Here is a 17,065-nt window from a genome sequence, read left to right on the forward strand (position 1 = left end):
TGTCAAAAATATTTAGTATACATCAAGTCATGGAACAAACAACATCATATGTTTTCATCGTGTTAACAATGTCGAATTTTGTACCAGAGAATGATGATTTGCGAAAGCATTAATTTTTTGTTTTCATTTGAAAAAAAGTGCTGAAGAGTCATATCGAATGCTTGGCGAGGCATATGGTGATCGTGATCTATCAGAAGCAACATGCAAATGATGGTTTCAATGGCTCAGAAATAATGATTTTGATGTAAGAAATGAAGAACATGGAAGACCACCAAAACAGTTTGAAGATGCCAAATTACAAGCAATATTGGATGAAGATGATACTTTGAGTCAGAAGCACATGGCATCAATGCTAAATGTTGCACAACAATCAATTTCTGACCGTTTGAAAGCTATGGGAAAGATCCAAAAGTGTGGAAAATGGGTGCCACATGAATTGAATGAAAGACATGGAAAACCGAAAAACCATTTGTCAAATTTTGCTTCAAAGACATGAAAGAAAATCAATTTTGCATCGAATTGTTACTGGCAATGAAAAATGGATTTATTTTATGAATCCTAAATGGGAAAAATCATGGGTTAATCCGGGACAACCATCAATATCGACTGCAAAACCAGATCGATTTGGCAAGAAGACAATGCTCTGTGTTTGGTGGGATCAGAAAGGTGTGGTGTATCACGAGCTTCCAAAACGTGGTGGAACTGTGAATACTAATCGCTAAAGACAACAAATGTTCAATTTGAACTATGCGTTGATCGTAAAAAGACCAGAATGGGCCAGAAGACATGACAAAGTAATTTTTTTACATGACAATGCACCTACACACAAAGTAAAACTGGTTCAGTATACAATAAAAAACACTTGGCTGGTAGCTGCTACCCTACCCACCGTATTCACCAGACTTGGCCCCTTCTGACTATCATTTGTTTTCATCAATGGGACATGCATTGGCTGATGAACACTTCGATTCCTATGAAGAAGTCGAAAATTGGGTGTCTGATTGGTTTGCTTCAAAAGACGAACATTTCTACTGGCGTGGTGTCCACAAATTGCCAGAAAGGTGGTCAAAATGTATAGAAAGCAAAGATGAGTACTTTGAATAAAATGTTTTTACTTTTCAATTCAAAATTAGTGTTTCATTTTCACAAAAAAACGCTCATTTCATACCGGTACACCCGGTATTGCGAAAGGGAAGGCACTGGTGTTAAGCTTGAACTTTTGTTGGTTACATCATATGTATTTACTAATGACCGCTCCTTGTGTTCGTTAGTTAAGAGTTAAGTGCCTGTTCATCGGCGAAGAATGGCAACTTCATAGTCGCATTCCAGTACAGGGAAATTGCAAATAAATGCTTGATATGCAAGCAGCTCACAATAAATGAACATTTGTTAGCACGTTTCAACAGTAAATGCAAAAGTCGATTAGCTCGAATACATTTTTCAGCAAAGAATAATGACGTTAATAAAACCTTCTTTAATCGCTTTCACTGCTGGCTGAGGTCTTGCTGCTGCTATTGCAGTCATCTACTTTGATCAGCAGCAGTTCTACTGCTACGTCAAGACAGTAGGCTCTTTGTGCATAATTGTTTTCAAGTTTGTGTACATGACTCACTGAATTCCTCCAGACACTTTGAGTAACACTTTCCAGAGCACACCGACACAACTGTAAAGTATCATTTATTTTAAAATTATTGTTCTCCTTTGTTGCCTTGATCTTGACAAATGCCCAAGTATGTTCAATGGCTTTCAATTTACAGGCAACCACAGAAGTGTAGTTTCCTTGTCCACTGATTGCAGTATAGTTTCCAAAAGGTATTCCTGCACCCTGCAGTGCAGTCCTGCATGTTCCAGTATGCCAGCTCTAGTAAATTCCTCATATGACACTGCATTAGATGGAACCTCTACATTATCACTTTCGATCCATTCAATAATAGAATCCTTTCTCCATTTCACAGATCGATTTCATGTCACTAGATTTATCATTGTGTGATATGGAGCCACATATAAAACAGTCCTAGATCTTTCACGTAATTTTTCAAGTACATTCCTACACCACTCTTCAAAGTGTCTGGCATTCATTTCAGAATGATAATCTGCACCTCCTTTTTACCCAATAAAACATAAGCCAGCATTATGCATGAAATCATCTCCATTCCCAATATGGCAAATTATAATCCCTTTTCCAGAACTGTACGGTGCTTGAATTCCTCCTTTCCAGCCATTCCACTCTTGAACGGTTCCTCTGTGATAATTGTACACATTTTACGATGCTTAAAGCTGTTTTTTGTTTCTGCCAGCAAAACAGGTATGATTTACACCACACCAACTCTCATCAGTGTGATAAATAGTCCATCCAATGTTGCAAAAGTGTCTTATTCCCTGAAAGAACTCATCTTTTCCTTGCTACTTGATTATTTTCCATCAGCACAGGTTTTTTGTTGAAGTTTTTGTTTCTGAAGCCCAATTTTTGAATGGCATGCCAAAGGGCTGTTTCACTCGTATCAGGAAAATCTTCCACTTCAGTTGTCAGTTTTCCCAATATGGCTGCCACTGTTGCAAACTGCTTTTCCACATAGAACTCATGGATATTTCTTCTTATAACTCCCTGTGTAAACTTATTCTATACTAACTTCTGACACCTACCAGAACTCCTTTTTTGGTGATACAAGACTTGAAGTTCCTCTATATTCTTTTGAAATTTGCTGCTTCATTGTACTTCCACTAATATCGAGACATTCTCTGTACTGGCTGTGATATGGAACTGCTGGTGCCCTGTTTTTTTTTTTGACGCAAAGCATGAGCACTGATCACCATCGATTTTTCACAACTCCATAAATGATGCTGGTTTCACACAAGTACAAGGCAACTAAGTACGTTACAAGCACTGTCCCACATAACACCACGACAACAAATGGGAGCATGATTGTTTCCTATCTGATGGAAAGTTGCGATGTAAACACTACAACAATGAACAGTGAAGTGGAAATATGTTTAGAGGTCCGGCAACATAGCACATGCAAGCATGCAGCACGTAGAAACACAATAGCAAATAAATTAAAGAAGTGATATGCAATCTCTCTAGAGATGCTGGCCACAGTATAGCAGGCAGAAATATCTGCTATTAGAGTGTGCATCAAGGATAATCTGCGTAGGTGATACAAGGTTTGCAACATCTAGATTAATTTAGATGGTCAAAAAACAAAAACTCCACTTTATGTAGGTTTACTTGCATAAAATTGTAACAGCTGTAAAAGGCAACAACAGAGCTTGCATTTATACTTTTCATCTTGTTAATATGTATCACCGTATGTTGCCCCCTTTTGAACTAAAATGTAATATTCATACTTCAAATAAAAGTAGACATTTCCACGGTTCTGGTAAGGTACAACACATCGATGTTTGTCATGCAATGTGACCAGAATATGAGCTCAAAGTCAGGGGTCAGTCATCATGGAATGGATAATACACTATAGAGAGCAATTTCTCTAAAGATGCTGGCCACAGTATAGCAGGCAGAAATATTTGCTATTAGATTGTGCATCAAGGAGAATCTGCGAAGGTGATAAAAGGTTTGCAGCATCTAGATTAATTTACACGGTCAAAAAACAAAAACTCCAACTGAAGAGGCCATGAAGGCCCAACAGTACAGACTGGCTGCTGTATTACCCTCAACCCACAGGCATCTTTGGATGTGGATACGGAAGGGCCTGTGGTCAGCACACAGCTCTCCTGGCTGTATGTCAGTTTATGAGACCGGAGCTGTTACTTCTCAATCAAGTAGCTCCTAAGTTTGCGTCACAAGGGCTTAGTGCACCCCACTTGCCAACAGTGCTCAGCAGACTGGATGGTCACCCATCTAAGTGCTAGCCCAGTCTTACAGCATTTAACTTTGGTGATCTGATGGGAACCAGTTTTAGCACTGCAGCAAGACAGTCAAGCAGCTCTGAAATCTCTAACAGTCCCTACAACAAGATCAAAAGTCATTTCAGAATGTCATGAAGACCTTCTGGGGCTAGGCAAAAGTAACAGAGTAAATCTGCTGTGGATCCCTAGTCACTCAGGATTCAGTGGCAATGAACAAGGTGTTAGGCTGATCATGACAGGTGTGATGATTCCATTTATTGGACCAAATCCTGCCCTAACCATAACTAAGGTGATCATAAGAACAGAAGTACATAGTTGGATTAGGAGGGATCACACAGAATGTTCCAAAAACAGAAAAATGGCAAGCCATTGATACAGAAGCCATATTTCAAGACATGTCCTGTAATCCTGGGCTTCAGCAGGAGACAATATAAGCTCATGGTAGGACTGATAAGTGGCCATGGGAACTTCAAAAAACAGCTACATATGATGGCTATGGAGGAAGAAGTCAAGTGCAAATTATGCAGAGAAGGGGGATGATACCATATCACCACAATCTTACAATGTGAAGTGTTGGAGGTGAAACACAGCATACCCAGCTTATTAATTCCTGAAGAAATTGTGTCTAATAAAGAACTATTAACAGGCCTTCTACTGCTCTTTAAAGGTGCCAGCTGCCTTTACTAGAATTACAGAGTGAGAAAACACAATAAACTCAAGTTTCAGTGCAGGGAACAGTGGACTAAGGCTACTGTTATTTTGTCTGCCTACAGGTACCACAATGGAGCATTTGTTTGTGTTCATTTAAAATTCTTCAGTTAACTGAAAATCCTACTAATGTGAAATACAAGTATTCAGTATTTTGCTATCAAAAGTGTTTAGTTTTCTAGTTTTTTAAATATTATCGAAAAAGCACTATGAGCATTGGAATGGTAAGAAACAGAATTACAGTATTTAAAAATGGGTGTACTAATGTTTATGATGAAATAGAAAGGGGGCAACCATCTATCATCTGAAGACTAAGTTCAAATAATTCACGAAAAAGTTAAAAATTAGATACTTTATGACTTTGTCTTGATTTAATGAGTTTCTTCACATTTCAAAAAGTGTTCTTTAGTAAATTCGTGTGGAATGCTTAAACTACAAACAGTTATGCTGGCACTCATTAGCAAAAATGCTGACTTGCGTACACAAAACCAATCAAAATGTCCATGCTTTGAATTTACTTCTGTGGCACACAAAGGTGAAGAATTTTTAAGACAAGTTGTCACTGGAAATGAAACATTGGTGACTCAGGTTACACCAGACCTGTGACAACAATTCTCATTCCACAGCAAACAATTTCAGCCAAAAAAACACATTTTACAATGAGAAGGAGGTATTTTCCTTTTTCTTTTTTCTTCTTTTGCAGAGTAACACAATCATACATACAGTGAAACCCTAGTTAGATATAAATTGTCTCATCTCTTCATTCCTTAAACAGCTCAAATATTTTAACCCATCAGGTGGCAGTTTTTTTTTAAAGGCTTCATTAGTTGGCTGAAAAGAAGACTATGATGATAGAAATTTTTTTAAAAAAAATTAGTTGTTTTTGTTTAATATTAAAATGGTCACCTCTTCTTTTGCACATCAAGTGCTGGGAATTTGCCGGTTGTGATAGCTCACTGCTATAATGAATGGCAGCTGCATAAGTAGGGAAAAATTTGGGTGCTAGTGATCACACTCTCATGTACCATATAACATTAAAAAAATACGAAAAAAAGTGTATCACTTTTGAGTAGAGCATCAGATTGTGCTCTGCATTGGGTCAAACCCATTAAATATCTACAGGGTGTTTCAAAAATGACCGGTATATTTGAAATGGCAATAAAAACTAAACGAGCAGCGATAGAAATACACCGTTTGTTGCAATATGCTTGGGACAACAGTACATTTTCAGGCAGACAAACTTTCGAAATTACAGTAGTTACAATTTTCAACAACAGATGGCGCTGCGGTCTGGGAAACTCTATAGTACGATATTTTCCACATATCCACCATGCGTAGCAATAATATGGCGTAGTCTCTGAATGAAATTACCCGAAACCTTTGACAACGTGTCTAGCGGAATGTCTTCACATGCAGATGAGATGTACTGCTTCAGCTGTTCAATTGTTTCTGGATTCTGGCGGTACACCTGGTCTTTCAAGTGTCCCCACAGAAAGAAGTCACAGGGGTTCATGTCTGGCGAATAGGGAGGCCAATCCACGCCACCTCCTGTATGTTTCGGATAGCCCAAAGCAATCACACGATCATCGAAATATTCATTCAGGAAATTAAAGACGTTGGCCGTGCGATGTGGCCGGGCACCATCTTGCATAAACCACGAGGTGTTCGCAGTGTCGTCTAAGGCAGTTTGTACCACCACAAATTCACGAAGAATGTCCAGATAGCGTGATGCAGTAATCGTTTCGGATCTGAAAAATGGGCCAATGATTCCTTTGGAAGAAATGGCGGCCCAGACCAGTACTTTTTGAGGATACAGGGACGATGGGACTGCAACATGGGGCTTTTCGGTTCCCCATATGCGCCAGTTCTGTTTATTGACGAAGCCGTCCAGGTAAAAATAAGCTTCGTCAGTAAACCAAATGCTGCCCACATGCATATCGCCGTCATCAATCCTGTGCACTATATCGTTAGCGAATGTCTCTCGTGCAGCAATGGCAGCGGCGCTGAGGGGTTGCCGCATTTGAATTTTGTATGGATCGAGGTGTTAACTCTGGCGCATGAGACGATACGTGGACGTTGGCGTCATTTGGACCGCAGCTGCAACACGGCGAACGGAAACCCGAGGCCGCTGCTGCACTAGCTGCGCGTTGCCCTCTGTGGTTGCCGTACGTGGTCGCCCTACCTTGCCAGCACGTTCATCCGTCACGTTCCCAGTCCTTTGAAATTTTTCAAACAGATCCTTTATTGTATCGCTTTTCGGTCCTTTGGTTACATTAAACCTCCATTGAAAACTTCGTCTTGTTGCAACAACACTGTGTTCTAGGCGGTGGAATTCCAACACCAGAAAAATCCTCTGTTCTAAGGAATAAACCGTGTTGTCTACAGCACACTTGCACGTTGTGAACAGCACACACTTACAGCAGAAAGACGACGTACAGAATGGCGCACCCACAGACTGCGCTGTCTTCTATATCTTTCACATCACTTGCAGCGCCATCTGTTGTTGAAAATTGTAACTACTGTAATTTCGAAAGTTTGTCCACCTGAAAATGTACTGTTGTCCCAAGCATATTGCAACAAACGGTGTATTTCTATCGCTGCTCGTTTAGTTTTTATTGCCGTTTCAAATATACCGGTCAGTTTTGAAACACCCTGTAGATTTAGTTAAATGAACATGGACATTAACAATCATAGAGAGGGCAAACAGATGACTTAAATTATCAGAAAAATCATGAGAAAGTGTAGATCTGCATAAGAGTTTGGGTAATACTAGGTTGGATTAAAAACAATTAAAAAAAAATGTAACTGGGCAGATCCATCAATATGTAATGAACAACAGCCATTATCATGAAACACTACTGGGAACCAGTAAAGTATCACTGTTTGAGAAAATGTAAAATGATCCCACTGACAAATTCTAATATGAACATGAGAGAGATTATGTCCATTCATGAGTGTTGCAAGTACATATAGGAACAAATAATGGTACTCTTGTCATGTGACTCTACAACTGCTTGTGGACTATCTATGTTTATGTATCATAGATTAGATATTAGCATGTTAGAGGAGAAAATACTGTGTGATCTCTTACTCCATACACAAAACACAATTTGACTACCCCCCCCCCCCCCCCCAAATCACATGCACAAACCTGTGCACATGCTACATAATTTACAGAATTAAAGCTAATCAAATTCAGCTATGTTTATTGCAGTTGATACAAAATGTTTCAAGAATAAGTTCCAGTGCTAGGTACAATTGGAGCACATTCAGTTGAACTTACAACAATAGGTTCCAGAAGTAATTTATCACCTCAGCTACCTAATTTTTCTGCAAATTATGTTTACCTGAACTCTTCTTTCTGCTTCTTTGTGACATCAGTGTGGAGGCACATTTTATCCAGTGGCCATTCATTTTTACGTGCAGTGGATTGCATAATTGCTGTGAGGAAAGACTGTGGGTTGAAGAATCCTGCCAGCCAGACTGCTGAAGGAAGCTGAAAATTTTTTACTGATTATCAAAGCAGTCAAAAATTACATCAGCACTAAAATGGTACTATCAAAATGCATTTAAATGATGAAAGATACATATATGAACATTATTATGACAAAAATAACAAACTGATGCATTCTGAAAGGGGTTTCTACATTGAGGCAGGGAGTGGGAGCAACGGCTGGCAAAGGGCGGCTGCTGGTTGGGAGTGGAGGCAGCAGCTTGTAGTGCTCTACTTTTCTGGACAAGTGTTGTTTAACATATACTGTTCATTAACTGTTCACATATTCTGACTGTGCCCTCTTGAAAAGCTATGACAGACTTCTTCACCGACTGCCTCATAAATTCTGTTACTAAAAACTCTACACTAAATTTCTAATTTCTGTTGAATAACATACTGACTGTTTTTACATTAATAAACTATATATTGATAACAACCAAATACACCACTGAATATATAACATCAAACTTCTCTCAATATAAATGCCCAGCACAAAGTCTCTACATAGAATCAAACAATCTACCTGAATTTGACATTTCATCTGTCATTCTTCCTACATCTAAATCTGCATGATTACTCTGCAAATCAAATTAAGGGTCTGGCAGCACATGGTAAAAATGAAATCTTTCTGTGCAAGCTCTGATATATCGCATTGTATTACGACGACCAGTTCTCCATATGTAGGTGAGTGCCAACAAAATATTTTCACATTCAGAGGAGAAATTTGTTGATTGAAATTTCATGAGAAGATCCTTCTGCAACAAAAAGGTTTTTGTTTTAATAATTGCCACCCTAATTTGCTAATCATGTCCATGGAACTCTCGTCCCTATTTCATGAAAGACAGTTATGCGTAGTGTAGGCAGTCTCTTTAGTAGGCCTATTGCATTTTCTAAGTGCTTTGCCAATAAATACCAGTCTTTGGTTTGCTTTCCCCACACTACGTGACTTTCCAATTTAAGTTATTTGTAACTGTAATCCCTAAGTATTTAGCTGAAGTCACAGCCTTTAAATGTATGTGAGTAGCTTGTAACCAAAGTGTAATGGATTTCATTTAGTACTCAGTTAGGTGACTTTACACTCTTCATTATTTAGTGTTAATTGCCACTTTTTGCACCATACAGATCTCTTGTCTAAATAATTTTGCAGTTGGTTTTGATCATCCGATAACTTTACAATATGGTAAATGACAGCATCATCTGCAAACAATCCAAGAGGGCTACTGGGATGTCTCCAAAATTATTTAATACCGATTAAGAACAGAAAAGGGCCTATAATACTTTCTTGGGGAATGCCAGATATTACTTCTGTTTTACTCAGCCACTTTCTTTCAGTTATTATGAACTGCAACCTTTCTGACACATAGGCACACAATTTGATTAGCAATCACTTCTGAGGAATGGTGTCAAAAGCCTTCCGGATATCTAAAATATAGTATTAGTTTGACATCCCCTGTCAACAGTACTCATTACTGCAATGAGAGTAAAGAACTAGTCGTGTTTCACAAGAACAATATTTCCTGAATCTTTGTTGGCAATTTGTCATTAAATGATTTTCTTTGCAATAATTTATAATGTTCGAACAGTGTATGCTCCCAAATCCTATGGCAAATTGACATGGTATGAGTCTGTAATTCAGGGATTATTTCCTTTCTTGAGTATTGGTGTTACCTGAGCAACTTTCCTGTCTTTGGTTATGGATCCTCTGATGAACGAGTGGTTGTACAAGATGCATACTCTGGATGGAACCTAACTGGTGAACAATCCGAACCTTAGGCCTTGCGTTTATTCCTTGATTTATGGGTTTGCTACACCAAGAATATCTGTGTTTAAGTTACTCATGTTGTTTTTAATTCAAACTCTGGAATATTTACTTCATCTTCTTTGATTAAGGAATTTCAGAAAACCATGTTCAGTAAGTCTGCTTTAGTGGCACCGTCATCAGTAACATTACTGATGCTACCATGCAGTGATGGTATTGACTGCTTATTGCCACTGGTGTACTTCAAATACAACCAGAATTTCTTTATGTTTTCTGCCGGATTTTGAGACAAGATTTTCATTGTGGTAACTATTAAAAGCATCGTGCATTGATTTTCTGACTTTATATCTGCTGTGAGACTTAAACAATCTTGCTGGTTTTGCATTCTTTTAAACTTGGTGTTTTTTTTATATTTTTTAATTTAATTTAATTTTTTTTTATTTTATTTATTGCTTCTCCAACAGTGTTATGTCCTGTTTGGTGCACCACGGGGGATCAGTACCATCTCTTATTAATTTATTTGGTATATATCTCTCATTTGTGATAAAGACTATTTCTTTGAATTTAAACCACACTGGTCTACACCTACGTAGTCAGATTGGAAGGGGTGTAAAATGTTTCTTAGGAAGGAGTCAAGTGATTTTAATTGATTTTCTAAATAGACATATTTTGCATCTATTTCTGGAAGATGCAGATGTTACAGTGTTGTTTTGCTACAGTGACCTTGTTGTTGTTGTTGTTGTTGTTGTTGTTGTTGTGGTCTTCAGTCCAGAGACTGGTTTGATGCAGCTCTCCATGCTACTCTATCCTATGCAAGCTTCTTCATCTCCCAGTAGCTACTGCAACTTACGTCCTTCAGAATCTGTTTAGTGTATTCATCTCTTGGTCTCCCTCTACGATTTTTACCCTCCACGCTGCCCTCCAATACTAAATTGGCGATCCCTTGATGCCTCAGAATCAGACCTACCAACTGATCCCTTGTTATAGTCAAGTTGTGCCAAAAATTTCTCTTCTCCCCAATTCTGTTCAATACCTCCTCATTAATTATGTGATCTACCCATCTGATCTTCAACATTCTTCTGTAGCACCACATTTCGAAAGCTTCTATTACATGGCTACACTCCATACAAATACTTTCAGAAACGACTGCTGACACTTAAATCTATACTCAATGTTAACAAATTTCTCTTCTTCAGAAACGCTTTCCTTGCCATTGCCAGTCTACATTTTATATCCTCTCCACTTCGACCATCATCAGTTATTTTGCTCCCCAAATAGCAAAACTCATTTACTACTTTAAGCTTCTCATTTCCTAATCTAATTCCTGCATCATCACCCGATTTAATTTGACTACATTCCATTATCCTTGTTTTGCTGATGTTCATCTTATATCCTCCTTTCAAGACACTGTCCATTCCATTCAGCTGCTCTTCCAGGTCCTTTGCTGTCTCTGACAGAATTACAATGTCATCGACGAACCTCAAAGTTTTTATTTCTTCTCCATGGATTTTAATTCCTACTCTGAATTTTTCTTTTTTTTCCTTTACTGCTTGCTCCATATACAATGACTTTATAGTCACTAATTCCTGTTCCATCATGATGCTCCCTATTTGCTCAGAATTATTTGATGCAAGGAGGTCAAGCATGTTTTTGCAACCATTTACACTTTGAGTGTGCTCTTGTACTAGTTGTTCAAAGTAATTTTCGGAGGAAACATTCAGTACATATTTGGACAATGTTTTATGCCTACCACCAACTGTAATAATGTATTTTGCTGATATATTGAGTGTAGATTGAAGTCATCAACTATAATTGTATGAGTAGGGTACCTATTTGAAATGAGACTGAAGATTTCTTTGAATTATCCAGCAACTGTATCACCTGAGTCAGGGGTGTGGTAAAAGGACAGTGATTGACATCAATACTACAGAATGGATACCTCCAACCTAATTCTCACAGAAGGATAATGCTCACTGCACCCATTACAAACAATAAGCGACATGTGCCTCTTGGGTCATGACAAATGGTGAGCACCTCATGACAAATGGTGAGCACCTCAGGGAGTCCAGCACTCATTTGCTTGACACAGACATGGAGGGCATGGCTTTCTTGGTCTGGGTACTGGTGAACACTGCCAGTCCTCTTTTAACTGTAAGCTCTGTGTATGCTTCAGTGAGAAACATTGTGTGTCATAGGGAATGGGGATTTCAACATATCCACACAGATCATGAATATGGTATGAACCTCTATTAAAAAATCTTAATCTCAACGTGTGCTCTACACTGATGAGAACCTTGGCTATTGAGATGGAACAGCACCTCAATATTAGAAGGCTTACCCAGGCAAGCAGGTCTCTGTTTGGGTGTACACTTACTCCCCCAGCTGCTTGTGGGAGTTCCATTAAGTCTGTTGGACAGTATAAACACACAGACTCCCAAGAGACATCATGTGGCCAGTCCACGTGAGGTGGCTGTGAATGTAAGAGAAAGTAACAGTAACAGACCAACCCCATGGTAGATAATGTATTTATTGATGTGAAAGACAATGAAAGCTTCATTTGAAAAATAGTTGCCTTTCTATAGCCATCAAGTTGTAGAGGTACTTGCAGGATAACTCAAATCCATCAAGAGGCTGCGCAATGGCACACTCCTGATTGAGACACTGAAAGCTACCCAAGTGAATAAATTGTTAAATGCCAAACTCCTTGGAGAATATGCTATCAACATTGGGCTGCACACTGGGCTTAATTTTTGTAAGGGAGTTGTAATTCCCAGGACATTACGGATATAAATACCAAAGAACTCTAATGCTAATGGGAAAGCAAATGTGTCACTAACGTTCAGAATTTTATGAAAAGGATTGGGGGTGAGCTCCAGGAATCACTATCCCTTATCCTGACCTTCAATTTACTGCCTGAATATATTGTGATGGCCCTATGTACCTAACTCTATGTGCTGCTGTGAGTGTTGACACTTCAGTCTCACTGTCATGGGTTATAATAGTCAGGCTATGTGTGAAGGATGGGGCTCCACTGCTCATGAACCACGTATTCCATGTATTGGCCAATCCATGTATGTTAATGGCCCTCAATCCCACCCAGTTTGGCGCAAGGAATTTTCTATCTTTGCTGAAGAGAAGGAAAGTAAGGAATTTAAAGTCATCCAATGTCTCTCGTGGTCCAATGTGAAGAAAGCGTTTATGGCTGTGCAGCCACCCAGTTTCGTGAAGTCATTTCCCTCAGCACTGAAGTAGACTATACAGAAGACTAGTGTTGGCACCCGGACTTTGACAGCTGAGCAAGGCACATGGACCTGCAACTGCCAACACAGCTGCAAGCCTGCACCACTAGACCAGCAACGAAACCTTCCTACACTGAAATAGTGTTTGTCTCTGATACTGAAAAGGATAACAGACCCTCATGGCAGACAGTGCAACAGCACCAACAAAATGTTCTTGTTTCAATGGCCTTATCAAAGTCCCCAGAATATAAACTGGGATGAAAAACAATTATATCATCTTACGGCACCTCACAGGGAGGAGAAAAGAAATCCTCCTCACCCTTTTTAACCACATTTGGCTGCCAGGACTTCCCCAACTCATGACAAAAGACAATTTTAAATCCACTTTTGAAACTTCGGAAGAGGTACACATATCCAAATAATTATCATAATTCTGTCCTCACCAGAAGCGTGAGGAATACCTTGGCATGGATGGGCACAGCTCCTTCGTCACTTTCAGTGTGCTCCACCTTTGACAACCTGATCCTCCTGGAAGCACCTATACAACAGTCTTCCTCCAACAGCATCAACTTATAACTAAATTTTTTGATACCAAGAAGGACTGTGGTGCTACTTGGAGGCAAATTATCTTCAGGCAACTCCGTGAATTAGATGGGTGCGGCTGGTTTTAAAGTTTTACACCATGATTGGAGCTAATTACCAACTTGTCTCCTACTGAGACCCACAATTATTTTAGACTTGTCATATTATAAGAAAGATTTCACTCCAGATTTCATGTTTCACACTCTGTTTTTTAACATTTTAGAAAGGCATCACAGTTTCAAAGTTGTATACACTGATACTTCCAAACAAGGGGACTCCCTTGGCTGTTAAGTAGTGTTCCCTAACTGTGTCCTTTGGATCTACCTTCCTCATGAATATACTGTATTTACTGCGAAGTTCCATGTGATCCTAAAGGCACTCAAGCAGATGAGGTGTCTTCAAGGCAAACAGCTTCTCACCTGCTGCGATTCCCTTAGTTCCCCACAATCTTAGCAGCACATGTACCCACCAGAGAAAATAGTCTAGCTGATACATGATCAACTGTACATCCCTCAATTGTGTGGGAAGCAGGTATCATTCTGCTGGGTATTGGGGCATGTAGGAATTCAGGGAAATGAAAACGCAGACGTAGCCATCAAGGTGGCCTGCAGGGAATATGCCATGACACAATGTGCTACTCCCCTGCAGGCTGTCATTTTGCTGGTGGGAGGAGAATTCACTGGTAGTGATAGACAATATGCTGCAGTTGGTGAAGCCAACAATCTAGCTGTGGCATTCCTTCTGTCTCTCACTCTGGAAGGATGAAGTGACCTGATCCATATCCAAATAAGGCACTTTTTCCTCACACAAGGATTCCTACTCCAGAGAAAAAGTGAGGTGGTGGACTTGCACTTGGTAGGATGACGATTCAAACCAGTGTCCGGCTATCTTGATTTAGGTTTCCCTTGATTTCCATAAATCGTTTCAGGCAGATGGTTCCTTTGAAAGGGCATAACTGATTTCCTTCCCCCATCCTTACCTAATCCAAGCCTGTGCTTCGTCTCTAATGACCTCACTGTCAGCAGGACATTAAACACTAATCTCCTTCTCCTCGTCCTTCTACTCCAACAAAAGGTCCAATGTAAATCACTGTACACCACACTTTAGATGAAGCACTTTCGATTGTGATGAATGGGCAGAACTAAATTTATGTTGAGAGCTGCTCTCTATTTTTGCTGATGATCGTGGACTCTGGCCTAAGCTTTTAGGCTGGAGATTTCAGTGTGTTGCAAAGTGACTATATCGTCCCTTTAAGTTTTAGATCTGACAAGATGATTTTCATTGTGTGTGTGTGTGTGTGTGTGTGTGTGTGTGTGTGTGTGTGCACGCAGTGAAAGCTGGGATTGTAATCTCCCATGGTTGATGACTGCCTTCAGTACAGCAAAGCATGAAAGATGTAAGAATTACTGCTGAGCTTGAAGACAGTCACCCCACTGAGCAACCTTTGATCCATTATGGACCTGTTGCTGCAGCAGTCGGGTCCTTGAGAGCTTGTGGTTCAGTGGAAGAGCAAAAAAAGAAACATTCTTCGGGCACATCTAAAAAGCTGGATAAGGTAGCGGAAAAGCTCATGCATGGTTTAGTGGACTGTTTGAGGTCCAAAAGTTAATAATGTGGTGACGGTACTATTAACTGACCCAAAGAAGGGATCACCTACTCACTAACCTTTCCAAATTAAGCCCAGTATCCGTCCAGAGGATTAATGTCAGTCACAGATCTTGATTGGGAATTAAGGGGGAGAGTACATGCCGGTGGTTGGCACTACTGAAGTGGAGCACTTCTGTGGAAAAGATATCGTAATGTCTTGTGATAGATGGGGCATGTGGTGTGTGCGGAGAGCAGATGTAGAGTTACGGAGAGGCAGTTGAATGAGTCGGTACAGTTCTGACTGTGGTGAGGGAGATGCAGTTACTGGTTGCCTAAGGCAGAAACATTTTTGAGAGCAGAGTGGTAGCGCTTGGAGAAAGAAATATCATTTTGGGACAGTCAGATGGTATGCTGGTTACCCAGAACTGTGCAGTAGGCACCATTTTTAGGCTAGCCTGTGTTTCAACAAAGAACTAGGGAATGGAATGCGAGTGTCCACCAAGTGGGAGAACTTTTACAGACACTCATTACAGCAGGCTGCTAAGTGTGGCTATGTTTGCCTGGAAGTGATGACTGAACAGGTATTGCCACATAGTACTGTGGCAGACAGCAGCGAGGGACTGTTCTTGCATGATGATTGTCAGCTTAACTGATGCAGCCCTCATTGAATTCTGCATTCCTGTTGTACATTCTTGCTAAAAATTATTGGCTTTTAATGCATATTGTGAGGCACAGCACAAGTTAGTGGCTTAAGGTTGATGCTGCCTCATCATATTAAAAATAGCTAGTAGTTATCTCTGTCTGTTAATGGACTGTATTTCTGACTGTGCTTTCTTCTGAGGGCATTGACCTATCATAGCAAGTGTTGGTTGTATAACTTGGTTAACTCCATGTATGTGAAACACCGTTGGACTGTGTGTAAAGTATCTGTGTTTCAGGAGGTGATGATCTGCATCTGAGAAATATATTGGCCAGCAATATTCTCACAGCGTATTTTGAAGTTTTATGAAAAAGTTACCAGGATTTGGCAAATCTGGCTGATTCCAGTGTAATGTATTTTACTGTTTGAGAAGGTTGTAATTTTTCTTTAGGAGTTATGTTGTCTCTTGCAAAAGAATTCCCTAAGTAGGTTTGTTTAACGTTTGATACAATTTTGAGCAGTATATTGTTATAAGTTATGTGACAATTCAATGTGCTTTGTTAATGTAATCCAATTTTGGATATACTTTCAGCGCTACTGTGATGTACCTTCACTCACGACGTGCGCGGTTTCAGAGATTGAGCATCCATACAGTTCACAGGCCCGCTTAGAGAGACCACTTGGGTCAGTCTCTGGTGTGCTCTTGTTAGCAGACAAAGAAACAGTATTATTTAAGTGATCGAAAATGAGTGCTTGGCCTATTCTACAACCTGTATTACTGTTGTCCAGTCAATGTGTTCAGTGCTATGCACAGCTTTACTTCAGTGTATCTTATGTGTTGCTTTTTAAATTACTGTGTTCCATAAATCATGTTTGTTCTTGCTATAGCAAACTCAGCAATGAGTGAGGGTTACTTTTCTTTGCATGTTAGTGTCAGTGCTAAGTTGCCTGACAAACTTCTTGATGGAAGAAATACTCCAATGTATCACTGCCCAGCAGCAAGCTTTTGTGGAACAACAGCAGGCTCTCGCTCCTGCTTTAAATCAAGTGGCATCTGCATGTTCATGGCAGGTTACTCTCCCACCAGTGCAAGTGTCGCCCTTTCTGGCACATGATGGCAGAAGAGTGGGATTCCTGCGAGACACGGTTACACCAACATTTCCAGGTTTTTCACATGGAAGATGCAAACCTGT

At 39.8% G+C, this 17,065-nt stretch overlaps 1 protein-coding gene across 1 annotated transcript in view; it reads right to left on the reverse strand.

Moving 5' to 3' along the window:
• Window positions 1-17,065, reverse strand: part of LOC126092703 (dynein beta chain, ciliary-like) — an 863,310-nt gene that overhangs the window by 5,684 nt on the left and 840,561 nt on the right. Inside the window, 1 exon segment of the mRNA XM_049908426.1 lies at window positions 7,920-8,068. Within this exon segment, the coding sequence (XP_049764383.1) occupies window positions 7,920-8,068 (149 nt within the window).

Source organism: Schistocerca cancellata, chromosome 7 (genome assembly GCF_023864275.1).
Source record: "Schistocerca cancellata isolate TAMUIC-IGC-003103 chromosome 7, iqSchCanc2.1, whole genome shotgun sequence".
Taxonomy (NCBI): Eukaryota; Metazoa; Arthropoda; class Insecta; order Orthoptera; family Acrididae; genus Schistocerca; species Schistocerca cancellata.